At 54.2% G+C, this 27,276-nt stretch overlaps 10 protein-coding genes across 10 annotated transcripts; 7 read left to right on the top strand and 3 right to left on the bottom strand.

Annotated features, from left to right (window-relative positions):
* Positions 1 to 863: 863 nt before the first annotated feature.
* PG986_006832 (DnaJ domain-containing protein) lies at positions 864 to 1,817 on the top strand (the record flags this gene model as incomplete). Its single annotated transcript, XM_066843054.1, has 3 exons — positions 864 to 891; positions 975 to 1,035; positions 1,121 to 1,817. The coding sequence occupies 3 exons, from the start codon at positions 864 to 866 to the stop codon at positions 1,815 to 1,817; spliced, it is 786 nt and encodes a 261-aa protein (XP_066699166.1).
* A 2,363-nt stretch (positions 1,818 to 4,180) lies between these two features.
* Positions 4,181 to 4,687, top strand: PG986_006831 (uncharacterized protein; the record flags this gene model as incomplete). The annotated part of the gene is made up of 2 exons (XM_066843053.1): positions 4,181 to 4,427; positions 4,527 to 4,687. The coding sequence occupies 2 exons, from the start codon at positions 4,181 to 4,183 to the stop codon at positions 4,685 to 4,687; spliced, it is 408 nt and encodes a 135-aa protein (XP_066699165.1).
* Positions 4,688 to 4,840: 153 nt separating this feature from the next.
* On the bottom strand, positions 4,841 to 6,074 carry PG986_006830 (gamma-tocopherol methyltransferase; the record flags this gene model as incomplete). The annotated part of the gene is made up of 3 exons (XM_066843052.1): positions 4,841 to 5,000; positions 5,069 to 5,809; positions 5,893 to 6,074. The coding sequence occupies 3 exons, from the start codon at positions 6,072 to 6,074 to the stop codon at positions 4,841 to 4,843; spliced, it is 1,083 nt and encodes a 360-aa protein (XP_066699164.1).
* A 1,005-nt stretch (positions 6,075 to 7,079) lies between these two features.
* PG986_006829 (uncharacterized protein) lies at positions 7,080 to 8,271 on the top strand (the record flags this gene model as incomplete). The annotated part of the gene is made up of 3 exons (XM_066843051.1): positions 7,080 to 7,158; positions 7,310 to 7,857; positions 7,918 to 8,271. 3 exons carry the CDS (start codon positions 7,080 to 7,082, stop codon positions 8,269 to 8,271), a joined length of 981 nt encoding a protein of 326 aa, XP_066699163.1.
* Positions 8,272 to 10,297: 2,026 nt separating this feature from the next.
* On the top strand, positions 10,298 to 11,206 carry PG986_006828 (uncharacterized protein; the record flags this gene model as incomplete). The annotated part of the gene is made up of 1 exon (XM_066843050.1): positions 10,298 to 11,206. The coding sequence occupies one exon, from the start codon at positions 10,298 to 10,300 to the stop codon at positions 11,204 to 11,206; it is 909 nt and encodes a 302-aa protein (XP_066699162.1).
* A 766-nt stretch (positions 11,207 to 11,972) lies between these two features.
* On the top strand, positions 11,973 to 13,161 carry PG986_006827 (uncharacterized protein; the record flags this gene model as incomplete). The annotated part of the gene is made up of 2 exons (XM_066843049.1): positions 11,973 to 12,340; positions 12,390 to 13,161. 2 exons carry the CDS (start codon positions 11,973 to 11,975, stop codon positions 13,159 to 13,161), a joined length of 1,140 nt encoding a protein of 379 aa, XP_066699161.1.
* Positions 13,162 to 13,718: 557 nt separating this feature from the next.
* PG986_006826 (carbohydrate esterase family 4 protein) lies at positions 13,719 to 16,049 on the bottom strand (the record flags this gene model as incomplete). The annotated part of the gene is made up of 4 exons (XM_066843048.1): positions 13,719 to 15,180; positions 15,251 to 15,470; positions 15,548 to 15,939; positions 16,009 to 16,049. The coding sequence occupies 4 exons, from the start codon at positions 16,047 to 16,049 to the stop codon at positions 13,719 to 13,721; spliced, it is 2,115 nt and encodes a 704-aa protein (XP_066699160.1).
* A 2,215-nt stretch (positions 16,050 to 18,264) lies between these two features.
* Positions 18,265 to 21,077, top strand: PG986_006825 (uncharacterized protein; the record flags this gene model as incomplete). The annotated part of the gene is made up of 2 exons (XM_066843047.1): positions 18,265 to 20,839; positions 20,890 to 21,077. 2 exons carry the CDS (start codon positions 18,265 to 18,267, stop codon positions 21,075 to 21,077), a joined length of 2,763 nt encoding a protein of 920 aa, XP_066699159.1.
* A 284-nt stretch (positions 21,078 to 21,361) lies between these two features.
* On the bottom strand, positions 21,362 to 21,952 carry PG986_006824 (uncharacterized protein; the record flags this gene model as incomplete). Its single annotated transcript, XM_066843046.1, has 1 exon — positions 21,362 to 21,952. The coding sequence occupies one exon, from the start codon at positions 21,950 to 21,952 to the stop codon at positions 21,362 to 21,364; it is 591 nt and encodes a 196-aa protein (XP_066699158.1).
* A 3,573-nt stretch (positions 21,953 to 25,525) lies between these two features.
* PG986_006823 (Homeodomain-like protein) lies at positions 25,526 to 27,046 on the top strand (the record flags this gene model as incomplete). Its single annotated transcript, XM_066843045.1, has 5 exons — positions 25,526 to 25,601; positions 25,681 to 25,852; positions 25,982 to 26,025; positions 26,091 to 26,259; positions 26,317 to 27,046. The coding sequence occupies 5 exons, from the start codon at positions 25,526 to 25,528 to the stop codon at positions 27,044 to 27,046; spliced, it is 1,191 nt and encodes a 396-aa protein (XP_066699157.1).
* Positions 27,047 to 27,276: the final 230 nt, after the last annotated feature.

Genomic DNA, 27,276 nt, shown 5'->3' with positions numbered 1-27,276 from the left:
AGAGGGGATTGGATTGGACAATGCTGGCAGCAGGGCAGGCTGTTGGCCAGCAGAGTTGGTTGCAGAAACTCCTCCTTCCTCTTCCCCTTCCTGCGGCTCAAAAAAGCGCTGCTTGTGAGTCGATGCCTTTGCCTGCCCTGCCACCTGCCGGCCCCTCACCGACAATTCGAGTGGCTGGTCTGCCTCTTGGAATGGGCAGGCCTGGGCGGGATCGTCAGAGTCAAGACGGGCTATCTTTTCGAAATGGGCTTAGCTGTTCTCGGTGTAAGGCACAGAATTAAGCGTCTTTCCCGGCCTCTCACGGGTTTCCCCCTGTCCTGTCCTGCCCGACATGCCCCCATCTGGGCTGGCACCCCCAATCCCTAGATTCTCATCTCTCCGTATGGGCACCCCATGTGGCTCTCACGCAATACCTGAGAGAGGAGTAGGGGAGTCTAGGAGATATTTTTGGTGTTGGTTGGTGCCCAGGCTGTAGGAAATCGGACTTTTTTTTTTTTTTAGAAAAGCATGGGCCCGGCCGTGCTTGTTCGAGGGTCCCCATGCCCACCTCGGGCTAGCATTGATGGGCTGAAACCTCCGATACGACAATGACTGGACTGGATGATGTGGCTGTTAGCTGATTCTCTTTTTCAAGCCACCGTGGCTTGTTTGCGATTATGACGTCCTCATTTGGCCCCTCGATATTCCACCTAACCTAGAGAGTGACTTTAAGCCTGGCATGGCCTCCGGCTTTGGAATGATGCATCCAGGTCACTTACACCTTTATTATTTCACCTACAATTCTCCTCCTCGATCCTAGTTGTCGTTCTCCCTCTACTGTCTCTACCAAGCTACAGCAGTAAATAAACAACCGGGTTTCCAAGATGAGTGCCGGTGCTCCTCCCAACTACTGTAAGTGGCCGGCTGCCCCAAAGGCGCATCTACAGCAGCATCAACCCCCCACAGCGCACCCTGACTGACAACGGAGCATGCAGACAAAATCCTTGAGGTATCGGATACAGCAAACACACAGCAAATCCGAGATGCATACAAGAAGTAAGATACACACACCTCTCCGGGGACACACACCCACCTGCCCACCACACACTACATCACGATGCTAACTTCACATGTTTACTAGGGCTGCCTTGAGAACCCACCCTGATCGGGTCCCTGCCGAATCGCCAGAGCGCGCACAGCGCACCCGCAAGTTCCAGCTCGTCAACGACGCCTACTACACCCTCTCCGATCCCACACGAAGACGCGAGTATGATGCGCAGCGGCGCATGTACGGCTTCTCCGCTGGTGGCGGTGGCGGCGGGGCGCGCTCTAACGCCGCTCCCCAGGGCGACTCTAAGTACGCCGACCCATTCGACGAGTACATGTTCGACGAGGAGATCCCCACGTCCGGGCCAGGTGGCGCTGGCGCTGCCGGCGGCATGCCCGGCGGGTTCCCCTTCAGCTGGGCGTGGAACTACTTCACGGGCGCGCAGCAGAACGGGCAGAACACGCAGGAGTCGCGGCAACGGGCCGAGAACGAGCAGTTCGGCGACGTGTTCGAGGAGATGCTGCGCGAGGAGGGCATGGCCGAGCAGCAGAATAAGGGAGGCAAGCTCTGGAGCGTCGCGGGCGGCGTTAGTGGCGGCATCCTGGGCTTCATCATGGCCAACTTCCCGGGCCTCATGGCGGGCGCCGTCGCGGGCAACCGCCTGGGGGCCGTGAGAGATGCGAAGGGCAAGAGCGTCTACGCCGTCTTCCAGGAGCTGCCTCAGGGGGATCGCGCGCAGCTGCTCGCGCAGTTGGCGGCCAAGGTGTTTAGTCACACGGTGGGGGTCTAGTTTCGAATATGCGAAGATGCCAAGTCAAGATGCATCCTTATGGCTGCATAACAGGGGTCGGCCTACCTGCTGCATCCGGACTATCACCCAAAGGCCAAAGGAGCAACTAGGCAGGAGAGCAGGACGGGGGCCCACCTGCCGGCGCCGGGTCATTCATAGAGAAGGATGACTACAAACAGACTTTGTGGTCAGCAATGGACGACTGACACGACATGAATTGGACCGAGAAACGGGAATGTGCTTTGTTTGCTTGTTTGACTAGGGAAACGGTACGTAGTCGCAGGGGCGACTTGCAAGGAGTTCTGGGCGGGTTTGGTTATGGCGATATACAATAGGCAGATAGTTTCATGAGCAGAACAGAGCAAAGCAGAACAGAGCAAAACAGAGCTCACTCGACGACTTGTCATCTACTCGGACTGCCGTTCTCCGCGTGAGAGGCACCTATGCAACCTAGTATAGTTCCCGAAGCGGCTGGACTTTTGCTAGATCGTGAGTCCTTTTACTACTGTCTGTCCAAAAAGCAAGTAGTTCAAGACACCATCATCTAGTCTACAATTACCCCTGTTCTTATCAAGAGTGTCAGTACGTGTGGTGAGCAATCGCCTTGGTTTCAGTGGCGTGAGTGACCGCTTCTAGATGGGTGAATCTCTCTCGGTACTGGTTGAGGTCGGGCAGATGTGCATACTAGCGCTGTAACGGCGTTATGCAGCTGCAGTCCATCCCCCTTACAGCACCACTCACACCTAGGTAAGACCTTAATTAGGTCTTCCAGACGCTGCACTCAATAAAACCGATGCCCAATGCATGACTGCATATGTAAATGTAAGGTCTATTGTGTATGTCAGGTATGTTTGTATGTGCTGTCCGTTTGCAGATGTGCGCATGATTGGGCATTGGACCGAAGAAGGCCACTCTGCTGAAGGCCGGTCTTGCCTTGCTTTGCCTTGCTTTGCCTTGACTGCCACTACTGTACCTATACCTACAGACATGGTATGTATGCAATGCAGGCCCAAGGTCTTGTCGAACCAGGGAGGACGGCAATCGGGGCACTATACGCGCGTACTGGAGGCGAAAACTCTGACATGGAAAGGAAATAGAGCGGTCTTGTTTTGCATAATTTTCTCCTCGTCCTGTATGTGCGTTTGCTTTTTCTTCTTTCGGCCGCAGTTCGTACAGACGAGGGCCGTTCATGCGAATCTATTTGGCTCGCTAGTTCTCGAGGTATGGTTCGATATAACGGCACTATACTAAGCCCAGAGTGGATTCAGTGGCACACAGGTGGAAATCCAGAAGAATAAAAACTACATTTGTTATGTCCCACGGTTCCTTCCGTATGACACGCAAGAAGAAGAGGAAGAAAAGAAAAATAGCTTCCAACCCTGAAGTGCCTGCAGAAAGGGGCGTCTCATGCACCTGGTCAGTTGTCATATTGAGACAGGGAACATAAGGTTGACACTGAACCCAATGCCGTCGTCGCCGCCACTCTCCACCACACCACTACCACTACATCGTACCGACGCCTCGCTGCGAAAACTCTGAAAGCTACAGGCTCGGAATTTGTTCCAGAAAGGTTCGATGGATCCAATGGTTGAAGCTGAGAGGGTAGATTTGATTATGGTCGTTATTGGACTTTGCATTGATGTAGTGGTAGGTCTCTCTGTCTGGCTCCTGCAATTATCACTTGTGTTGGACATGGGTCTTTGCAGTCTTCGAGCTATGCGCCCCTATCCAGCAACGCTTAAGATGCCAGCCACTTCTACCAACGAACCCATACTTGGCTTCTGTTTGACATATTTAGACGCTCCAGCCATGGCCTTATACTGAGAAGTTTCTCATCCGGTGACTGGCAAGAATGCATGCACTATATAATCAGACGGCAGCAGGTGTGATTTGGCTCAAGCCACCCGCGCGACTAGCAAAGGCTCTTCCCAACGCCTTTTGAAGACAGTCACTGGACAACCACTTTTTTGAATAGGACCGTGTCGAAGCATCTTCCATGATGTGTAGCTTCAGTGCCGGTACGTCGCCTGCAAGCGACAGACAGAAGCGTTGGCCAGGCTGCGGCGGCTCTGCGGCATTCGGGCCAGCAGCTTCTTGGAGCCCCTGAAGCTCTCGGAGGCGTTCGAATCGGTGCCGACGAGGATTTTTTTTTCAATGTTACTCGTTGATAGTGTTAGAAATGTGTATAAATAGGAATGCAACAACCACTTCACTGAACAAGAATTGAAAACCATTGCTCACAGCACATCAACTCCTTCACTCGACTCCAGCTCAGGCCTCATCTATCTACTCACTTCACCACTTTGAAGCCACTCCTGACCACTAGGAAGACCATCCTCCAACTCACCCAACTCCCACCCAAAATGTATCGCTTCATCATCGCTCTTGCCATGGCTGCTACCAGCTTCCCCTATGCCACCGCGCAGATCGCGACCCAGTTCCAGTCGCCTTCCGTCGCCTTCTCCAACAATGCCGGCTGCTCCAACCCCGGTACATCCAGCAGCATGATCGCCGGCGAGTGCACTGCCATCCCCACCACCATCCTAGGAACTGCGAGTCAGAGCATGAACGTCACGTACCCGATCGACAATGTCGATTTGAACTGCCCCCGTAGGTCGCTTCCGGGTCATGGTTTCCTGAGCCCCGTCACGTCTTGTTTCTCAATGGACTTCGAATGGCATATGATGACTGACTCTGATCGCTGCTTAGTGACATTCTACAACGACGCGATGTGCGCTGTGGGCGGCGACGCCATGCCGTATACGGGGGCCAATGTGTGTGTGGAGGTCAGCAACTACGGCTCCGTCAAGGCCAAGTGCTCCAACATCCTCACCGGGGCGACTTATACTGCCCCTGCCAACTCGAGCTGAGCTTGGAGATCGGGAGCTCTGCGGAGCAGGCGGCCGAATAGAGGAGGTGCAATGAGCAGTTGCCTGGTGTTAGAACAATGACGTTCCTTTCGTTATACTTGCTTTCTCTGTATATTCAATCGTTTGAAAATGGAAGGGGAGATGGTGGTGGTTCTATGGCTTCTCAAACGCTATGCAGCAATATCTAAACGTTCCATTCGCGTAACCGCGTCGCATCGCTCGGAAAGACTGCAAGAATGCCAGGCCATCCCGCCCCTGGGAGATGGCAAAGGCCCAAAGTGATGGTGACGAGACCAATGACCAGGAGATATCCCTATAATGGTTTGCCTCGGTTAGCACATTACGGCACACGGAAAAGCGAGGACGATCTGGAAAACATACCAAGTCCTAAGAACATCGTTGCTAATATCCACCGGCCCCTTCAGCACCTTGAAGCCGGCCTTGGTCGCCATCTCGACGTACTGGTCCGCCGTGCACAGCGGGGGCAGCAGCATGCCGTCCTCGATCGGCTTGATGTCGGCCTGCTCCTGGTCGGGCGTGAGGTCCTTGGCCTTAAACCAGTCCGCAATGACGAGGCGGGACTTGTTGCTGTCGCCGCCGCCGGCCTCGAGCAGCTCGAACGCGGACGAGAAGAAGAGCGGCTTGTTGGGGAAGTGCGACAGCGCCTCGGAGATCCAGACGCAGTTGAAGGACGAGGCTTCCCCCTGCTGCTGCTTGAAGTACTCCAGCATCTTCTCGGCGTCGAGCTCGATGAAGCGCACGCTGGACTTGCCGGAGGGGTACTTGATCATGCCTTGGGCATCGGCGGCGGCGGCGGCAGCAGCAGCAGCAGCAGCAGTCTTGTCCCCAGAAGCAGAAACAGCGGCGGCAGCGTCGACCTCGGCCAGGGTCAGCCGCTGCGCGATCTCGACCTGCCGCCCGCTGATGGTGACGCCCGTGACCTGGCAGTCGTGCTCCTTGGCCAGGAAGCGCGAGGTGCCGCCGATGCCGCAGCCGACGTCGAGGATGCGGCTGGACTTGGGTAGGACCGAGAGCTCGAGGAGCAGGTTGATCAGGTTCACCTGGGCCTCCTCCTTGGTCTCGTTGGGCTGCTTCCAGTAGCCGTGGTGGATGTGCTGTCCCCTGTAGCAGAGACGGACAGGCGTGTGCGGGGTGAACAACTGCAACTGCATAAAGGGGTGATGCGAAGGAGGAACTCTGCTTACCAGAGTGAGTAGTAGTAGTCGGAAGCAACATTGTAGTGAAGCTTTATCCGGTCTTTCAGCGAGTCGAAGGTGCCGTAGGATTCGTAGCTGGGGATCTCATGTTCGTCGCCCGGGTGGTGGCCGGCAGGTTCTGTTGTGCCGGCAACCGCCTGCGGCTTTGACTGTGCTTCTTGAACTGCCATGGTTCTAGATGCTCTACTTGAGATACGATTTACTACTGCTTCTTGTTCGTGATGAGTCGTCGACCAAGTGTACTGAGATGGGGGCAACGGATGGAGAGCGATTATGGGAGGCAGGCCACGTCTGGGATGCGTGATGAGGTGGACTATCACTGCTCTTTTCGAATAATGGATCCCTGTTTCATCTCAGGCACCAGCCTAGACAGGACATACCTAGAACACGCTTCATACCATGGAACTAGCCTAGTTTCGTTGCATACCGATGCAATACCCCCTGGGGAGCTCATCGGTGTGTTCTCACCATGTATGACGACATAATTGGCTCCAACCAAGACGGGGCAGCGGTTTGAGCACAGAGTCCTGATACGTTTCAGCAGGACCAGTGACCGGCTGGTTGTTGTGTCGTGCTCGGTCGGACACCTGCACAGACAGAGCTGTGAGGTAGCTCATAAGATAGGTAGGTACGTACACCCCTGATCCTTCAACCATGACGACCCCATCACTAAATGGCGTTCACGTGTATTTTAGTTGTATTATGTTACGTACATCTTGCTGCAATCATGCTGCTCACACATTTTTGTACATAGAAGCCTTGACTTAGGACAAGTCATATTGAAACAACAGTCAGCGTGAGAACCAACATTGAAAGACGGATATTGACTCCAGTGGTACCTAAGGTACTCCATACTGCAGGGCCTCGGTGCTGAAAATGACGGCGCGGGGTTGTTGGGTTTAACTGATTACATAACCAGAGACAGGACAGCCGGCCCGTTCCTGAGTAGGTAACTGCTAGAGCTGGAAATGTGGCAGGGATGGCCACGATTCGATAGCACTGCTTGCTGCCTTCTACGTAATCAAGTAATCCAGCGTAGGTGAATGAACTTTCAGCTTGCTTGGCCCTCTCTCCGACAGACCAACCTACACGTTCACCGCATTCCGACTGCCCTTCGGCCTACCCAATCCATACCATTTTTCTTTCGGGGAGACGTTCCTGACCCTGCGCCCACGATGTCGAAAACGATCGAGATCACCTCTTCGGAGCAGTTCAGCGACATTCTCAGCAAGTCGCGCATCGTTGTCGCCGACTGTAAGTTGATCCCCTCCAACCTAGGAATCAGCATCAGCCCTACCCCGCCACCCCCCGTTGCTTTCCCGCGACAGCGATGCAGGCTGCCCTTGAAATCCTTTTACGCCGCGCTGCCCTGATCATGCGCTTACTCTTCTGCTGCAATCTTTAGTCTACGCAAATTGGTGTGGGCCTTGCAAGCAGATCGCACCCGTCTACGAGCAACTGTCCATGTCCTTATCGAGACCCAACATCGCCACATTCGTCAAGGTGAACACCGAGGGAGACAAGGCCAAGGATGTCGCACAGGCTTACGCTGTCACCCACCTTCCCACTTTCATTCTGTTCCGCGATGGCAAGATTGCCGAGAAAGTCAAGGGCGCCGACCCCCAAAAGCTGAAGTCTCTTATCGAGAAGCTCAGCAACGACATCGAGACGGCTGGCGAGGGAGGCAGCAGTGGTGGCGGCGGCATGACTTGGCTGGGCGCCGACCTCCCCCGCGGCTACTCTGACATCTCCGATGTCATCGACGTGAAGGGCCTCGAGCTTCTGAACGCCGACGATACCGAATTCTCCGTCCGAACCCTGTTCAACCGGCCGAAGCCTTCGAGCCTGGAGAAGAGCGATTCCGAGCAGAAGGACTGGGTGGAAAGTGACACAGATGAACAGCTCCTGCTCTTCATGCCATTCAACTCGTCCGTCAAGCTGCACACGATACAGGTATGTTGGCATTTCCTGGAGCGATGTAATGGCTAGATACCGACCCTAGATGTGTTACAGATCACTTCTCTACCCCCTAAAGCCGGCGAGGACGATGACGAGGACGAGATACCCATGAGACCCAAGACGATCAAGCTGTTCACCAACCGGCCGCATAACCTAGGCTTTGACGAAGCGGAGGACATCCAGCCCACTCAAGAGATTGAGATTGGCGAGGACGACTGGAATGCCAACGGGACTGCCAACGTGGGTCTCCGGTTTGTACGCTTCCAGAACATCACCAGTGTCATTCTCTTCGTGGTAGACGGCGATGGCAGCAGCGAGAAGGTACGTTTGGACCGAGTCAGGCTGATTGGAGAGTCTGGCGAGAAACGCGACCTCGGGAAGCTGGAGAAGATTGGTGATGGCGAATAGACAGTCCCTGGCATGGCATGACCAAGCTGCGATGCTTCAACAAGAAGGAGCCCCAGCAGGGAAATCTTAAGCGCAGGTGCAAATGGTTTTCAACTTGTCTCGGCAACAAGGAGCCCACATTGCATCGTGTTATACGAATATAGACATACCCAGACCAGTTTATGGACGTTGGTTCTCATGGGGGGGCATTTGACATCGAGTAGTCCTAATCACGAAGATAACCAGAAGGGACAAATACCTGCCACCCTTTAAGACGCTGCAATCGACTACGGCCAAGATGGAAGCATGCTTTCAACTATAATAAAGGCATGCTCAAGCTTTACATGAGCATGTGTGGGAGGAGGTAATGTCCAGCATTCTAGTGCGATCCTGGGCGTTGGAAAGTGCCCAAGATCGACATCAGTAATTCAAACGCCGGCCTGCAATTTTGATTCTTCTGTGACATCGGACTGACGCTACGAAAAGGCATCCATGGTTACTCCGGTTAGGGAATAGGGATTCGAGCAACACGGGGATGTGTTTAAGTCCTGTCGCCGCACGAAGAAGAAAAGGGAAGAGAAGAAGAGATCACAAATTTTTTGGCGGCGCTTTTAAGCTGGCAGGCAGTGGGGCATGGGCATGGGCATGGGCATGGGCATGGAAAATCGGCACTCGGCGCGGCGATTGCTCCGGGCATCAGCTATCTAATCAGTTACCTGTCAGTACCGATGTTCAGCTCAGCACGCAGCTGATTTGCAGCGCTCCATCAGTTCATTGATGGTCTTTGCTCATCCCCGCCGTGATCAACTCAGCTCATGGCTCACTCGCTTTCCTATTTCAGTACCTCCTTCTTAATGGCGACAGCGCTGCTTTTCGTACACGACAATACTTCCCGTGAATAATCAATAAACCACTCTATACAGTTACACTACACATCTAGTGGAATGAACGATTAGAAACTTGTACCATAATGAAACCCAATCATCCTCATCCGTGCAGTACGGAATCTGCTGAGAGCAGCGCTTTCGCCATCAAGGGAATCTCCCACGGCAGCCGGTATTGGCTGTGCTAACATCCACTAACCAAGGTCTCGTCTACATACTTCGAACTGATTTGGCAACATATTTGATACTCTACTCAACATCCAATCCAACGTTTCCAAGTTCCTCAAGTTATGCACGAAATTGTCATTATGCGCTGCAGCCATCCACACCAAAATCTTAGCCCACTTAGGCACCTTCTTGTGCTGTGTCACAAGGCTTCTTCTCCCTAGCAACGTCACAGAAGGACCCGGAGGAGACCAGATATGTAATGCTCGACTAAGGACTTATATAATCACGTACGCGTGATACGAGATGAGCAGTCAGACGCCACATGCAGTAGCCAAGCAACTTTCCCAGAGGTAGAGTCGGCGGCTGCAACGCTACCTCCCCGAGCTACTCGAGTTACTCACTCAACCCAGCAGGGGTATCAATGCAACATGTTAATGCCTGCTTCCAAATATAGCCCCAACCCTCTCCGTCGGTACCCTGTATACTCGGACGGGGGTGGGAAGGCCAAGTCGACGTCGTTCGCTTGAATCCTTGTGCCCATGCGACGCCCATGCCCATCCCAGCCGACAAACCGGACGGCCAGGACTGAACACTTTCCTTTTCCAGCCGCCACTTCGCCGGCACGTCAGCACTGTGGCCAGCGCCGGTGCAACGACGGCTCGCCCTATGTCCATTTGCGGAAGTTGGCCCAGAGTGTGGTCATCTTCTCGCGATGCATTGCTTAGTCGATTCCCGCCGGCTTCTTCGTGGCCAGGCTAAGTCGCACTCGTCATTCCCCGCCGGCCTATGACCGTTCATGATGATGGTGCCCCCAACTCTGTTTGGATGTGCCCGGCTGTCGCGTGGCTCGCAGCCACATTCCACTAGATTGGGGGCATGAGGTCTTTATTACCTTCCGGCCCAGACGCCTGTCTGGTTGTTTTGCTCTTATGTTCTCGTTCCTGAATGTCTCGATACCCATATACTTAAGTACTGTCCCTCGGAACCGACTCGCGATGACTGTACCGACTGAACAGACGTTCTATCAGTTTTCCAAACTTCCCTTTGAGCTGAGAGACCTGATATGGAGTTATGCGCTTCCCGAACCCCGGGTCTACGAGGTCTTGGACTCCCCGTCCTCGGCGCATACCCATAACATCCCGTCCAGTCGACTTATGTTTGCTGATATCCGCAACGAGCCGCCTCCAACTCTCGGGCGGGTGTGCCAGGACGCGCGGAGAGCGGTTTCCCATCGGTATAAACCGCTCGTTTTTTCTGGGACCGTCAAACATGTCGACCTCTCGCGCGATATCATCCTGCTAGACTCATATCTGCAGGTCAAGAGGCTACTAAAGGTCATGCGTCTGCTCAGTCAGATCGATACCGTGCGGAGACATGCCACCAAGGTAGCTCTCGGTACTTCCTGGGGCCTGTACACTGGTCTGCATCTGCGACTCTTCCACAAGTCCGTTCGGACACACCAGAATCTGGCCAGATTCCTCCAGCACATAGCCAAATTCCGCCAAATGAAGGACATCGTCCTCGTCGTCTACCAGCGGTCAGCCTTCAACCTCAAGCGACGAGTGCCAGACCGCCCAAGACTTCCATGGCATCATTGCGACCTTTACGAGTCATACCATTATAACTTCAACGTGAATTACAATGTCGACAACTACTTTGTACGACGCCCGTGCCACAGCAGGCTGGTCAGATACGACCCAGGGATTAGCAAGGCGGACAGGGCCCACCCATCCGTACCTCAACACAAGCAGTACTCATACGGACCATTGCCACTAGGTCACCAGGTACACGAACTCAAGACAACGTTCGAGAGCTGGATGGAGAAGGTTGTTGAGGATGGATGCCTCGGGGATGCTTCGCCTCCACGGTTAGAGACGGCGACATTGACCTGGCTATACAAGTGATCGGCACGGAAGCCTCCTTCGGTCCTGTGCTTGGCCTTCGTCGGACTGGGTTGCACCTCAAAAGGACAAGAAGGTCTATAGTTCCATCCGAGCCTGGAACTTGCGCGGCTGGCCACGAAGGCAAAAGGGATAGACCCATACTGTACCATCTCTATACAACACCTAAAGCCGTGAGCACACCAGTCCCCAGAACCATGACGCACGCGGCCACCTCAATGGTCCTCAATTCGTATGGCATGGAAAAGCAAGCTGCGCTGAATTGCTTAAGTAGCTATACATCCGGAAAAAGCGCCTACTGTGCCGCCTCCGACCCGTCCACTCATGAGATAGGCTATCCCGGAATATATCTCTTGGAGCAGGCGGCGGGGAGCTTTGAATTTTCATGGAATAGCATTGAGTGGCTAGTTCGACTCGGACGTGGTCATGGTATAATCAAGTGTGTAAACCTTCTCATTCACGATGCGGCCATGTGGTAGCCAAAGACATAAATCTGCCCATCGAAGGCGCGGCTCCGGTTCCTGCCTTGGGAGCCGGGCAAAGACAAACTTTAACCACTGCTATCACGAATGCTTTCCCCATTGCAGTCGGCCCGTGCCAGGTAGAATCTAACATATTTAAGGACGCACGAGTAGCTTTCATTACCGAATGCTTTTTGGCGAGCTTCTCATCTCACATATTCTCAAAAAAAAGACAAACAAAAAAACAAAAAAAAAAAAAAAAAAAAAGCGCTACCAATCCCCCTGAATCACCGAGGAAACAGGCCAAGATGTGTATGTATTTCCCAACGTGGCTGATGAACTCGCTGTCCATCGGGTCCACCAGCTCTGTAGGACAGGGGAAGAAGGGGGCGCGGGCACCCGCCGTCACGCCCGTGGTCGTGGACTGGCCCTGCTTCGCCACGCCGCAGGCCCTCGACCACTCGCTGAGCATCTTGTATGCCCAGTGGTCCGAGATCGACAAGCTCACCATCTGCATCCCCGATCCACTTCCGAAGCGTCCGATGTCACGGGACGATACCCGGCGCTGGGTGTTCGCCCCGTCACAGCCGCCGCCGCCGGTGGTCTGGCAGGACAAACAAGTCCATTTGACCGTGGTCAGACAGCACATCTACGACGTCCTCACCGAAAAGACTACGTACGACGTCGAAGAGAAGGACAGCATCCTCCCCCCCAGGCGTCCGAAGAGAGCAGACGTCCAATGGCGACATCGATGACGAGAAGGACAACCGCATCGACCCGTCCTTCCACGGCGAGCAAGCGTTTGACCCGTCCTTCCACGGCGAGCAAGCGTTCGACCCGTCCTTCCACGGCGAGCAAGCGTTCGACAACGACAACCATGGCAACCAGGACGATTACATCCACCAAGCCTTCCACGGCGAGCAGATGCACTACGGCGGCGATTTTACGCAGGACGACTACTTCCACCGAGCCTTCTACGAAGCGCAGACGTTTTACCACGATAACAATGACAACAATGAAAATCAGGGTGACCAAATCCATGTCGACGTCCACGGAGAGCAGACGTCCTACCGCGGCAACAACGACAAGCAAGACAACCAGATCCACGAAGCCTTCCATGGAGAGCAAACGTTCTGCCAAGGTAACAACGACAATGATAAGAAGGGCAAGAAGGGCAAGAAGGCCACCAAATGCCAGAAGGGTAACAATGTCAACAAGGGCCGGAAGGGTAACAAGGACAGCAAGGACGACAAGGACGAGAAGGATGACCAGACTCACCAAGACTGCCTTGACGGGTGTATCCACGTCAGCGACAGCAAATGTAAGAAAGTAGTCAACGGGTTCTGGGCGAAACTGTCCGTGGCAATCCGGGCGGAGGAGGGCACACGCCAAGATGTCAGATTGGTGAAGTTGCCGGAAGTCAGTGTCATGCACGTCAGTGAGTTGGCCCAGCGGCCGGAGCAGGAGGAAGACACGCCGCGGTCGTCAATGACGTGAGTCGGACAATTTTTTTCTTCTTCCTTTTTTTTACAGCCAAGCGAAGGAGGATGCTGCTGCGAGATTACCGACACCGGGATGGGATGAAGGGGGAAGAATCGTTTTGAGAGACGGAGACAGGAGGACTCTGTCGCAGCGGGCGTTTCGTTATTGGTTCACAAGGCTTGGTTTTCTCTTATGTCTACTGCGGAGAGGTCAATGTTTCGGTCAAGAGCTGACATATAGAGGGGATAACTAGGAGTACTCCACCTACAACCAGTCACTGAGCCGCCTCATTGCGGAGACCCGGGCATGAGGAGGCAATGCCATCCTTCGCGTACGCCCCGGCGAGTAGAAATCCATGACCGGGACGGCGGTGGTTGCCGAGAAGATTTGAGTCGCGGGCTACGACGGCGGGGTATAATGCAACAGGGACCAGGTCATGGGAGAAGGGTTGGATTGAACGAATGCATGCCTCAATGGTAGTTCAACTAGGAATACCCTAAAATACACACACCTTGAATCTTTAAATACGGGTATAGAAATACCCTAAGCAGTCATTGGTGACGTTGAATATTTTACAAAAGGGGTGCGCTAGGATCCTCCATACACTGGTCCACCCTCATCAGCTGCTTGCCCGTCGCCTTCGCCAGCTGAATGAACTGCTTGAGGTAGCCGACCGTGGTCGGGTACAAGTAATGCATGACGACCAAGTTGCCCCCCTTGGCCAGATCCCGCTTGAACGCATCCAGCTGCTTCTCGGGCGTCGGGCCCGTCGCGTAGAGCCAGTCCTCGACATCGACGCTCCACTGGACGATGTAGGGCGCCTCGGTCCCCAGCGCGACGGCGAGGCGCTGCCGCATCCGCGCGCCCTCGTTGCCGAAGGGCGCGCGGAAGTAGGGCGTGACGAGGCCGTCGAACGTCTTCTTGACCGTCGCGATGTCGTTGCTGTACTCCCAGTCGATGGCGGCGTAGTCGGGCAGGCCCTCCATCTTGGGGTGCGTGAAGGAGTGCAGCGCGATCTGGTGGCCCTGCGACTGCATCTCGCGGTAGACGTTGGTCAGGTTCGTGCTCGCGTCCTCGAGGGGCGCGCCGACGGTGAAGAAGGTCACCTTGATGTCCTCCTCCCGGACGATCCGCATCACCTGCTGCGCCAGGGCGGGGTCGCCGTCGTCGATGGCGAAGGCGAACGAGTTGGGCCGCTTGCAGGCGAAGACGAAGTTGCCGCTCGGGAGCTTGGACGGGATCTTGAAGGAGGCGGGGATCGAAGAGACGATCTCGACCTTCTTGAGCACGACGGACTCGGTCGTGTAGAAGCCCTTGAAGGCGAGGCCGATCACCCGCGACCGGTCGATGTTGAAGTGCGAGATGGGGATGTAGATGTCGGTCGCGGACGCGTAGCGAGCGGCCTCGAGCGAGTCCCAGGTCTCGGGGAAGGGCGCGATGTTCTCGTTGCATTGCGAGTTGTGTTGCTGGAGGGCGATGGAGAACTTGCTGCTTCCGCTGTACGCGATGTGGAGATAGGAGCCGTCGAAGCTGTGGAGGTTCCGGCAGCTGCCCGAGACTTGGGTGTAGAAGGCGTAGTCAGAATCGCTTGATTTGATGGTTAACTGCTTGTTACCCCAAGTAAGCGAAATCTCCTCGTCACCCCCGTGCCAGAAACCAAGGGCATTGGCGCCATTGGAGGCGAAGTCGTCAATGACGAGTGCCGAGGCGGTGCTGCTGGGTGCTGGGACCGTTGATGTCGGTCCCGCAGGGGCCGTGGTTGATGGGACTTGGTATTGCGATGGGGTCGAGCCGCAGTAGAAAGCCATGGGCCCAAAAGTGACGGGGCCGGTGAAGCCCGTGAAGAAGACGGCCCGGATCTTGGAAAGGTCCAGCTTGCTGAACTTGGAGAATGGGATGCTGTAGAGCTTCTCCGTCCCGTCAAAGGTCCAGCCGAGCTCCGTCGACGTCTGGGCCGAGTTGACCTTGTCGACGTCATCGCCGCACTGAGCGGGCGAGCTGAGCTGGACGGTGATCTTGGCACCACGGGGGAGCCTTGATGGGCAGCGAGATGCCGCCATAGACGTTCTGGGTGTTGACGCAGCCCACCTGGCTGTAGAAGTACGAGTCGGTGTTCTTGGGGTTGAAGGTCACGTGGTTGTCGTTGCTGACGACGACGGAGTTCATGGTGGCATCATCTGATGAAGGCTTGATCATGGCGTTGTAGTACAGGAAGGTCAGACGCGACTGCGACTCCCAGTCGTCGATGAGGAGGTTAGAACAGCTCCCCGAAGGAGATGGGGCTGGGCTGGTACCCCCTGTGGCCGCAGGGTCCTTCGTGGTGACTGTAGAGATGGTGGTAGGGGCTAGCAACATTAGCCGTAGGAACGAAATAATAGATAGCTATATGGGGCAACCATACCTGAAGTTGTCTGTCCAGGTGTACTGCAAACGAACTGGACATCGTCAAGCGCCCACTTGACCCCTGTCTTGGAGAAGCTGGACCACACAAGGCCCGTGATGGCATTGGTCTTGGCGCCCGAGAAAGAGGAGAGGGGCACCGTGACGGTCTGCTTCGATCCAGTAAGGCCGCTGACGGTGAAGTAGCTGCTGGAGTAGGCCGAGGCAGAGCACGACGGCTTGGTCTGGATCTCGAGCGAAGCCGCTCCGCCCGCAGGCCCAACGACAGAGAATGAGACGGCATTATAGCCATCATTCTTGGCCTGAGTACAGGGGAAGGTCTCGTAGAAGTACGAGTCCGCTTTAGGGGTAAAGGTCAGTGAACCATCAACGACCGAGATCGAAGTCATGGAGCTATCATCTAGAGGGGTCCATTAGTATATCACGGGTCTAGGGGGTATTCGATATGGAATCGGTTCATACCGCTGGTCCATCCGCCCACTGTGTTGGTGTTCGTTGACCATGTTGAGAAATTATCGATTAAAAGATTAGAGCTACAGACAGCGTTGACGACATTACCGCCAAGAAGGCCGACAAGGACGCCGCTGGCCCACGAACGACGAGACATTGGAGGAGTGGTAGCAGAGTAAGACTTGAACGAGTGACTGGGAGATAGCCTAGAAGGTCAGAGCATCGCAAGCTGATCCTCTCTCTTCATGAACTGCTGGTCGATGGTGGACGGCGAACCGCATATTAAATACATCAGGGAATGCTTGCGCAGTAAGCAAGGGGACAGCACATTACTGCAGCAGCAGCTGAACATACTAACTAACATACATACCCCGTAAGATGAGAAAAGAACCAACATAAAAAAAAAAAAAACGAAGCATCCAATGGGCGAAAACTTTCGCCAATGCTCTGAACACGAGCACTTGGCCCTGCACGTTATCGAATCGCCGTTTCGTGAATTCTCGGCGCGCTCTTGTCCCGCCTTGACCGGCCTGGACTAAACAAATTTTGCCAAGATTGCTTGCTTACTGGCGATCCCGAGCGAGCTAAGGAGGCAGGCATTCGATCACCCCATCTTCGGGCGCGGATGGGACCAGAAGTGGATTGTTGATCGCGGCGCTACAAGCGAGAAAAAGCGTGACCTTCCGAAAGAAGCAACCACCGTAGCTCTCCAGCTCCTTCAGCCCCCGCAATGTAGATGAGGCACAAGCGCGGGAACGGATCGAGGCCCTCTCATCGAGAGTAGGCTGGTAGGGGGCAAGCCACGGCCCGGGGTTCAGTAAGCCCTTTATTAAAAAGGCCGAACCGGGTTTTCGTCGCCAAGAGGATCGATATAGAATAGATCCAATATTGCCCGGGGTTGGGAGTGGTCAACCTCGCTCGACTCACCAATCTAGAAGCAAACTCTTCTCTGAGGAGCAGACTTCAGAGATGTTGCTTTTGGCGCATACGGCGTTGATGACGTTGGCTGTGCATGGCCCCATCACCAGCAGCGTATTCAAGTGGTCATGTTGAGGAGGGCTTGCCGTTCATGCGCCAAAACTGCACTGCACTCTGCACTCACCGCGGCGCCCAGTGAACTTCGAGGTAGGGTGCCACCGGTATAGTAAGCTTGCCAATATTTGGCCGAAAGTGGTGTTCAGCGTCGGGTGCCCATGCACCCTTCCCTCGTGTCTGCTACGACCCTCAATACCGATATGATATGGAGGGCACAGCTATCTACTCTCTCAAGTAAGGGTAGAGGACAGACCCTGGCAAAGTAGGAAGATGGTGCCTGTTGCAGGTAGGCCTGTAGAATGGAGAATCGGGATAGCCCCCTGCGTTAGCCCAGCTTCCCCATGAACGGGGCCGTCGCTTGCGATTGATTCTCCACCACGGTAGAGATCCGTAGCTGGGGTGGTACGATCGGTCCCCACGACTTCGCTGTTCGCCATGTCGCTGTAGAAATGCTACGACAACTGCACAAGAAAAGGGAAAATTGCTGACGCTAACACTTGCCGTCTTGCAGATTTCCCATGTCCGGTCAAGATACCCTGCTTTGTCTCTCACTCTCTATCAGAGGGCATAACGAAAACAAACTCTGGAATAACTGTCCCCAATCCGGTTGATCACCAGTGATACAGCAAGCAAGTTATGCGATACATGTGAAGCAAATGAAAGGCACAGCTTGGTCTATTGATTGCATGTAGGTAGAGTTCGAGCGACGGTTCGGAGCGAAACACCAATGCAATGAAAATACCCGATTCGTTGATACTGCCAGCCTTTTAATTCCCTATTGAGAAACTGAATGGTTAAAGGGCTCGACTGGCTCCCACATCAAAACATAATTTAGGTAGTATTTAGCTGTACTGATTCATAACATCCACCATGCTCTGGGGTAGATCACGTAATTGATGTGCGTGTCCCCGGGCAAATGGACGCTATTATCAGCTAGCTTCAGGCGGTACCTGACGCTGTGTCAGGACCCGATAAGCCGATAAGGGACTGCATCTACAGGGAGTGACGCGCGCTCAACTCGAGCTGTCGTCGCATCATCAAGTAAACGCCGACAAGTCATTGAGCATCGCTCTCTTGAAACACTCTATCATCTACGATCTACCTAGCGAGATCGAAACGCCAGTCAATATTCTATCGGTCCTGTCATGGTTTGCATGGGAGGGGGATAATTGAGCAACAATGGGTACGGTTCCCGATGCCACCTACGTCGAAGTATACAGTAGAATGCTAACAATGACAACAGCGTCGCCAAGACCATCGAGCGATTCGCTCTCGTCCGTTTCGACAACCAGCCTTGTATTCGAGCGTATCAGCGAACGAGAAAAACTGCATGAAAGCAACACCGACTTCGACGACGAAGATCCCCTGAAGGATGTCACCGAAGGCGAAAGAGAGGCCTTTCTGGCCTCCGCTGCCGGCGGCGGTAGGAACTATATCGCCTTCGACCGGAAAATGAGGAATATACTTTTGGGAGTGACTGCCTTGATTGTCGCTGCTTGGGGTGTCGGATTCTTCATCTTCATTACCACCAAGCCGTATCAACCACAACCCAAAGAAAACGACCCAGTTGCGAGCTCCCAAGCAGCTGCCAAGAAGATTACCATGGACCAGGTTCAGTCAGGCTACTGGTATCCTACAAGACACGACATCAGCTGGATTGATGGGGCGAACGGCGAAGATGGTCTGCTTCTGGAGCAAGGCAGCTCCGGCAAAGACTACCTCGTTGTTGAGGATGTCCACACCTTAAGTCCCGAAGCGGTTGCGGCCGGCACGAAGACCATGGCATCTCAAACTTTGATGCGCAACAGTTGGTTCACTTACAAGGACAAGCAAGTCATGCCCGACAAGGTCTGGCCGAGCCCAGATCTGAAGAAGGTCTTGGTCGCATCTCATGTCAAGAGCAATTGGAGACACTCTTTCACAGCCGTCTACTGGGTCTTTGATGTTGAAACTCAAACCGCCGAACCGCTGGATCCGAAGAATCCCGATCTGCGAGTTCAACTGGCTCAGTGGAGCCCCAGAAGCAATGCCATCTCATACACTGCCGGGAACAATCTCTATATTCGGCGCCTTGGCGGAACAAGTGTGACGCAGGTTACCAAGGACGGAGGCCCAGAGTACTTCTATGGCATTCCCGACTGGGTATATGAGGAGGAGGTCTTTGGCGGGAACAGCGCGACCTGGTGGTCAACCGATGGCCAGTACATGGCTTTTCTGCGAACCAACGAGACATTGGTGCCTGAATACCCTGTCCAGTATTTCATCGGACGGCCGAGTGGCACCACGCCGCAAAAGGGGGAGGAGAATTATCCAGAAGTACGCCAGATCAAGTATCCCAAAGCTGGATCTCCGAACCCCTTTGTGGATCTTCTGTTCTATGACCTTACCAGGGGTGACATGTTCTCAGTTGACATCTCGGGCGGTTTTACCCCCGAGGATCTCCTCATCACTGAGATTGTGTGGGCTGGGGACAAGGTCATAATCAAGGAGACCAACCGCGTCAGCGATATTATGCGTGTCGTTCTTGTCGATGCAGTTGCCAGGAGTGGACAGACCGTCAGGACAGTCGATGTAGGCAAGATTGATGGAGGCTGGTTTGAGATTGGCCATAATACCCGATACATTCCGGCGGACCCAGCCAACGGCCGTGCAAACGATGGCTATGTCGACCAAATCATTCACGATGACGGCGACCATCTGGCCTACTTTACGCCGTTGGAAAACCCAGAGCCGATCATGCTCACTTCGGGCAAATGGGAGGTCGATGAAGCCCCGTCTGCCGTCGACCTGAAGAACAACCTGGTTTATTTCCATGCCGCGAAGGAGTCCTCGATTCAGCGCCACGTGTACAGCGTTAAACTTGATGGTTCTGATCTCCGGGCCATCGTGGATACCAAGACCGAGGGCATGTATGAGGCGTCCTTCTCCAGCAAGGCCGGCTATACTCTCCTCACCTACAAAGGCCCGAAGGTGCCCTGGCAGAAGGTGATCAGCACACCAAACAACACCGACAGGTTTGAGTACATTGTGGAAGACAACAAGGAGTTGGTATCCAAGGTTCAGAAACATGACCTGCCAGATCTCAACTATGGTACAATCAATGTCGACGGCTTTGAGCTCAATTTCCTGGAGCGCCGTCCACCTAACTTCAGCAAAGATAAGAAGTACCCGGTTTTGTTCCAGCAGTACTCTGGCCCTGGTTCCCAGAGCGTCAAGAAGTCTTTCACTGTTGACTTCCAGGCCTTCGTGGCTGCTACTTTGGGTTACATCGTCGTCACAGTCGACGGCCGCGGTACAGGTTTCATTGGCCGCAAAGCTCGCGTGTGCGTGCGTAAGGAACTGGGCAAATGGGAAGCGCATGACCAGATTGCGGCCGCTAAGATCTGGGCTGCCAAACCCTATATCGATGCTAGCCGCATCGCTATCTGGGGCTGGTCTTACGGTGGCTTCAACACTCTCAAGACGCTCGAGCAGGACGCCGGCCAGACATTCCGCTACGGCATGGCTGTTGCCCCCGTCACCGACTGGCGCTTCTACGACAGCATCTACACCGAGCGCTACATGCTGACGCCGCAAGAGAACGAGCACGGCTACACCCGCACTGCCATCAACAACGTCACGGCGCTCTCTGGAAACGTTCGCTTCTTGGTTATGCACGGTGTCGCCGATGACAATGTGCACATGCAAAACACGCTCACATTGCTGGACAAACTTGACCTGGCCAATATCGAGAACTACGACCTCCACATGTTCCCCGACAGCGATCACGGCATCTATTTCCACAACGCGAACCGCATCGTCTATGACAGTAAGTATGGTCCTTCCAATTTAGCCCGACCGCCAGCTAACATCTTATAGAATTGACCAACTGGCTCATTAACGCCTTCAACGGCGAATGGCTCAAGATCACGGACGCAAAGCCTAACCCCATTCGCAAGAGGAGTATGCACGAGATCCGGGAAAGGGGCGATATTGGGATCTCGGTCACGGGTGGAGGTGCGAACCCGGTCCCATTATCCCTCTTGTCGGGATTGGAGTCTGCTTGAAGCATGGTGATTGGCGCAACGGTTGAGCATTGATTTTTGTATATTTTTCCTGTTAGAATCATGTAGAGTGAATTACTGTCATTCGGTACTTACAATTTGAATTACATCCTTGGTTGCACGAGTTTTTAATTTCATCACCTGATGTGACCAAGACCAGCAAGTTGGGCCTTGATTCAACTCCATGCACGAGACACTAATGGGGGAGGAGGACATGGCAATAATCTGACAGCGAAACATTTTTATGCTTATCACCAATATGTATCCCAGCCTCAAGGGACGGATGCTCAAGTCAGTTCAACATAATGCGGTGAACCGTTCTGTCCCCAGCCAGCCCGACGCAGGGCATACAAACACGTCCTTCCCCCTATTAGCAAGATGTAGACACCAAGCCCACAGTAACTGGCCACCGCGACCACCACGATAAGCCACCCCACCATCGGCGGCAGCGCCCAGCTCAGCATGGCGCCGACCCCCTCGTCGCTGCCGCGGACGACGAGCTCGGCGCCGAACCAGGCGAACATAGCCAACATCTGCAGCGACCAGAGCGCGGCGGTCGCCACGACCAGGCCGGCGAGGCCGCGCGTCATGAGCGGCGTCGTCGTCGCGACGGCGGCCCCCTCGGCCTCGTCCTGGAAGAAGAAGGCGTCGTGCCGCCGGCGGAAGTCGGGCAGCGGCCAGACGGCCAGGGCGTACCGCGCCGCCACCCACGCGGCGCGCGTCGCGGCGTTGAGGACGACGAGCAGGGTCAGCGGGAGCAGGCGCGGATCGGCCGCGGTCAGGTCCAGCAGGCGCGTCCAGATGACGGTGCCCTCGACTAGGAGCAGGGCGAGGGCGGAGAGGGCCCAGGGGACGGCGAGGAGGGTGGGTTGGAACATTTGGGGCGGTGGGCGGCTGGCTCCCTTCCTGGCGTTCTGGGGACCGGGTCTTAGTCAGATCTGACGGGGATATTGATTTGTCATCGATCGAGACGAGAGGTTGAGAGTGAGGCAGCAAAGGAGTAAGTAGAGAAACGGCGATTTGGCCTGCGGGCGGACGCAGTATTGCGCATCAATGTGGTGGTTATTGCTTGCCTCGTTGGCCGGGTGACTCCCTCGTGGGTGGCTGCAGCAGGTGTGTGTTGGCCGCCCGCCATTACTGCCGGTGGTTTCAAGTGACGGGTTAGCCAATGGCCTCGTCGGCTCCAGAAGGCGACTGTGCCATCCCTGCCTGCCGATCGGTTGAACTGGGGTCCTTTTGCCAAGACCGTGATGGCGATTCTTCAACTTCAGTTCAATGCATAAATAATTACTTACTCACCAAGAGTTATATACTGGGTAGAAACTACAGGGCACAGAATGAAATGCAATTTGGTTACTGGAGAGAAATAGGACTTGAAGCAGTTATCACAGCATACCAGATGGAGCTCCAACGATGGGGAAACGCCAAGGACGGGAAAGGTTTGGTGAGAGTACTTCCAGGAGGTGCCTGGCATCCAGCCTGGCATCACATACGGAGATAACGCAGTAGGAAATCTGCGAGCATCATGTATGCATCTTGTATAGTCAGTCGAATGGGCCTAAAAGTTACTCTGGTCTACAGTGGTCGAATCCGGAGGGAGGTTCTGCGGTCAGCAACGCCGGGACCTCCGGCACCACCATGGCGTTTCGTCGTGACTGGTCCGCCGGGGGATATCAACTCAAGATCTCTCGGTGCATTCCGGAGGCCCTATGTACCTTGAGTGATTTCATCTTCTAGCAGAGTTTCAGCCTACATCTTTACGACGTATGACACCACGCCTCCTTTTCATGGGCCTTGCAATTCAGCTGGGCCAACTTGCTGGCCAATTGAAGTTAAACGAGCACTTGGACCGGGCAAAAACACATTCTATGGACGAAACGCCAGGCAGAAAACTGCAGATACTCGGGGCTCTTTGTCTACTGTGGCACCGCGGCAGTTGTGTGATTAGGGTGCCAAAGGGCGTCAGGAAAGAAGCTTATCTTCCTCCCCCTTTCGCGGGATGTGTATGCCAATGTGGGAGATGAAGTGAAACCCTCTTGCGGGATCGAGTTACTGAGATCTGTACACCGTGCAACCCATTGTTGGTTGCATCCGATGCGTTTCAGCTCCTGCAGTAACCGGCTACTTGCATCTAGTGACGAGCGAAATGGACACAGCTTCCTTGGGGGAAAGAGATATATTTCCCTTTGCCAGGGCGGTTTCCATTCGACTATACTAATCCTTTGGCCCCCATGGACCGGAGTATAGTTTAACTATATTAACACATATAGCACCGTCCCTATACTTTGGTCGTCCGGGCATAATGTCGGCACTTTATCTTGGCTCGCTAATGCCCTTGATTCTTTACCTAGTTACACCGCCACTAGTTGTCCTCGCACAGCTGCAGCCCTCAGGTGGCTCCGAGGCATCCAAGCTGAGACGTAAGATACCAAGTTCATTCTGTAGTTGTACTTTCCACGTTATCTTCTTTGGCCTATGACGCGTTCAAGGGTGCTCTGCTCATTGTAAGTTTCCTGTTCTTTAGAGCCGTTCTATTGCCGAGAACGAGAAGCCTGGGATATTTACGCCCTTTGCACCGTCGGATAGCGTTCCAATAGGGGCTTGTTGATTAAGCCCTACGAGAAACGCAGCTGACTTGAGATTGTCCGCAGTACATTTCAAAGCGACGAAACCTTTTGCCAAGACGCACCTTTTTCTAATGGGCTAATATACCTCCTCGCGTGGTCGACGATGTCGACTTCATTCAAACAGTAGATTTCCCCATCGCGAGCTTGGGAACATGGTATCAGCAAGGCAGCCGATGACTTGACTAGATCCTAATTAGACGGCGCCGCGTAAGGAATTGCATCTTTGCATGGCTGCTGAGGATGACTGCAGTTCTGATAAGCCGCCATGCTCACTCAGCCCCACGATTTGGCACATGGGCTTACGATTAGTGGAAGAAGATCGAACGGTCAGAAACCGGCGGTATATATGCATAGGGAGAAGAAAGCTAAATTGAACGACCCGGTAGATATCTACTTATATACTAATCGGTGTTGCTATCTGTCGGAAGTACTCCGGAGCCTGCGACTCGGATACCGAGACCCCCTCCGGAGAAATGACAGCCACCAGGGAAAAGACGGGCAAAGGGTGTTTCATCTTGCAATAGTGAAGTATCCGGGATAGCCCAGGATCCACCAGATGCAGGCTTACGATTTCGGTCTTGGTTTGGTCTTGGCACGTAGTTGGACCTTTACGCACGAGCGTGTTGGGAAGTCGAGCCAGGCTCCGGCTCCGGCTCGCCCCGTTGGATTACGGTCAGCACACCAGTCCTACTACTTGCTTACATGGTTGCCTGACACCCCCACCATCCTTGATAGCTGAGTATTTCTATCTTTTCCTTTACCTTTTCCTTGTCCTTGAATCCGGTATGGCCAGCTTTTACGAGCAGCGGTCGGAGTACGTGCGGGATGGGTGTTCGTGGTTCAAGTTCCGTTTGGCTTGTTGTCTTACACCCACCCCCTAAAACAGACAAGTTCCCGTTTGAGTAACTACCCGACCACCCACACCCACCATCCACCACCTTGACCTTCCCCGAACATTACTGACAGGCAATCACCGGGCTATTTTACGGTGTGGCAGATGCACAACCCCACGCCCGTCACTGCCTGCCATGACGACAACGCCTGGCCAGAGTGCAGATCCACGCAATATCCGTGATTACGGCCGGACCTGCTTCTCGGACTATATGTGGATATGTCGGGGCTTGAATGCAAGCCTTGGCAAGCCACACCTTACATTTGTATGCTACAGGAGCGCTCACGTCAACCAGATCACTGCCCGCACTTGGGGAGTTCGAGTTTATAGACAGTAAAGTACGTTCAGACCCGTCCCCCCTGTTGTGAGGCTTTTACTCCTCCAGCAAGTGTGCCTCTAGGCCCTGCTTACTCTACATGAGCCTCTTGGACGCTAACGCCAACTGACATAGACCTGCCACGAAGGGGTGTAGCTGCCAAGGTTGCATCGGAACCCTTCCCCTACCTTATCTGGAGACGTCAGAGCCAATGAGAACGGCGCGGCAGGCCAAGCGTCCGCATCAGCATCTCACGCGCTCACCTCATCATTGCCGTCTACAACTGGTCTTAAGAGACGAAAACGCCTGGCACGGTCCTGGAGCCTGCCCGCTCACCTTGCTTTCTTCATTTCCGGAGATCGATTGAGCCACTAACCGTTATCCATACCTGCCGTTTCTGCTCGCAGCATGGCCAAGGCTCCGTAGATCTGACCTGCGTAAGGCTGCCCGATGACCACGAGCCAACTCCATATTTACCAGGTTCTCCCCCGGATCGTTCCAGATCACCCCATTGAACCTTGTTCTCGGACAACTCGTTCCCCACCTTGAATAACGTCGTCCACTACCAACCGTGGGTCATCCGCACACGACTATCAACAAGCATCCTGCGGCGACCATGTCCTCAAAAAGAGAACGGCGCTGGTGGACAGAGGAGGAAGACCAGATCTTGAAAGCTGGTGTCGAGTCTCAAAGTACTTCACCCTCCCTCCCCCTACTACCCAAACTTCAAGTACTGGAATTAGCTCTGACATGAAGAAGCAAAGCAAATAGGCGAGGTCAACAGCTTGATGAGCTGGAATGAGATCGCCGCCATGCTGCCAAGGCGTACCAACAAGGACTGCCGCAAACGATGGTACAAAGTGAGATCTGATTTCATCAAAGGGACTTGGAGTCGCGAGGAGGATCGTAAGCTACAGCAAGCGGTCCAACAGCATGGGTTGAAGTGAGTCTTCATGTTTGTTTACAAACAACCGGATAGCCTCAGCCTCTTTCACTCTCCTTCTTGGGGTATCACTACCGTCTCAGCATGGAGCTTGCCGGAAAAGCACCAGTGCACTGACAGGTCTCTTAGATGGGCCCTTGTATCACGGGATGTGGAAAGTCGCAACGCAGATCGTAAGTAGAAAGCGTCTTCCCAAACGTCTGTCCCTATCTTTACTGACCCCCTGGACGTCCTATAGAGTGTGCAAAAAGGTGGCAGCACGGGCTGAGGCCCGACCTGAAGCACACGCCCTGGCAACCCGAGGAAGATGAAAAGTTGCTCCAGGCCATGGACAAACATGGAAACAAGTGGAAGAAGATAGCGACGCTGGACCTTCCCAATCGGTCGAGCCACGACATCAGGAACCGGTAAGCCCTCTTTTGATGGGTTCAGTGGTCAAGGTACAAACTAATGCATACCAACAGGAGCGTAGTACTGAGCCGCCGGGAAAAGCGTCTCTCCAAAAAGGGTCATGGCACAGCGGCCCATTGCCAAGACCAAGCTGCTTCGCAACCAGGCCTTCGATGCAGGACGCTGGATGACATGCTACAGTCCCAGGGCGGCGACGAAGTCAACGACGAGGACACTGCGCCCGAGTCTGAAGATGACGACGGCTGCGATGATTATGATGACAGTGGAGTCTCAGACATAAGCTATCATTCGCAGCTACAAAGTCCGTCCTCGGATATACATATGGACTCCGGCTTCCCCAGTGGAGCTGCAAGCCCACGTCCCCGACGGTCACATTCCATCCAGGAAGGCAGCAATATGGTGGCGGCCGATGACCACGACTGGACACGGCTCACCATGCTACAGGAGCAGTTGCTCAAGGCGGAACAGCTCCAACAACTGCACCAATTGCAGCAAGTGCAAGCAACGCCACCGCCGACCCCTGTTACGCCTACTTGGTACGAGATGCCGGGAGTATCGGACGCTACTGTGACAACCCCGAAGAACGGCTACCCGTCCTACCTGCCCATGAGCGTCATGCCGTTCCCGACTTTAGCGCAGGACAACATGACGGACGAAATCTATCTCGGCATCTTCGACAACTACGTCCATTCCAACGAAACTGGGCCTATGGATTTCCGACCACAAGTCAACCATGACTGGAGGTATGAAATGGGGTATACGGCAGACCCGTTTGTAGGCTAGCCCATGTGGAGCTATCTTGGCCTTCTGATGCTCGGCATAGCAGAGGCAACGTCACTCGCTTCGGGGTTTTCCTTGGAAGGCTATACTAGACCTTGTATAGAGGTAGACTTAGAAAGGTCCCATCGGACCTCGGGAGACAGAGCTCTTTGAGATATCTTGTTCTGTTCGAGCTGATGTCCACACGTCTATATCTCTCGCTTGATATGCTTGTATGTTTCTATACGAGAACA

The sequence above is a fragment of the Apiospora aurea genome (genome assembly GCF_038362705.1).
Source record: "Apiospora aurea strain CBS 24483 chromosome Unknown utg000005l_segment0_segment0, whole genome shotgun sequence".
In the NCBI taxonomy this organism is placed as follows: domain Eukaryota; kingdom Fungi; phylum Ascomycota; class Sordariomycetes; order Amphisphaeriales; family Apiosporaceae; genus Apiospora; species Apiospora aurea.
This window is presented reverse-complemented; position numbering and strand designations above follow the sequence as displayed.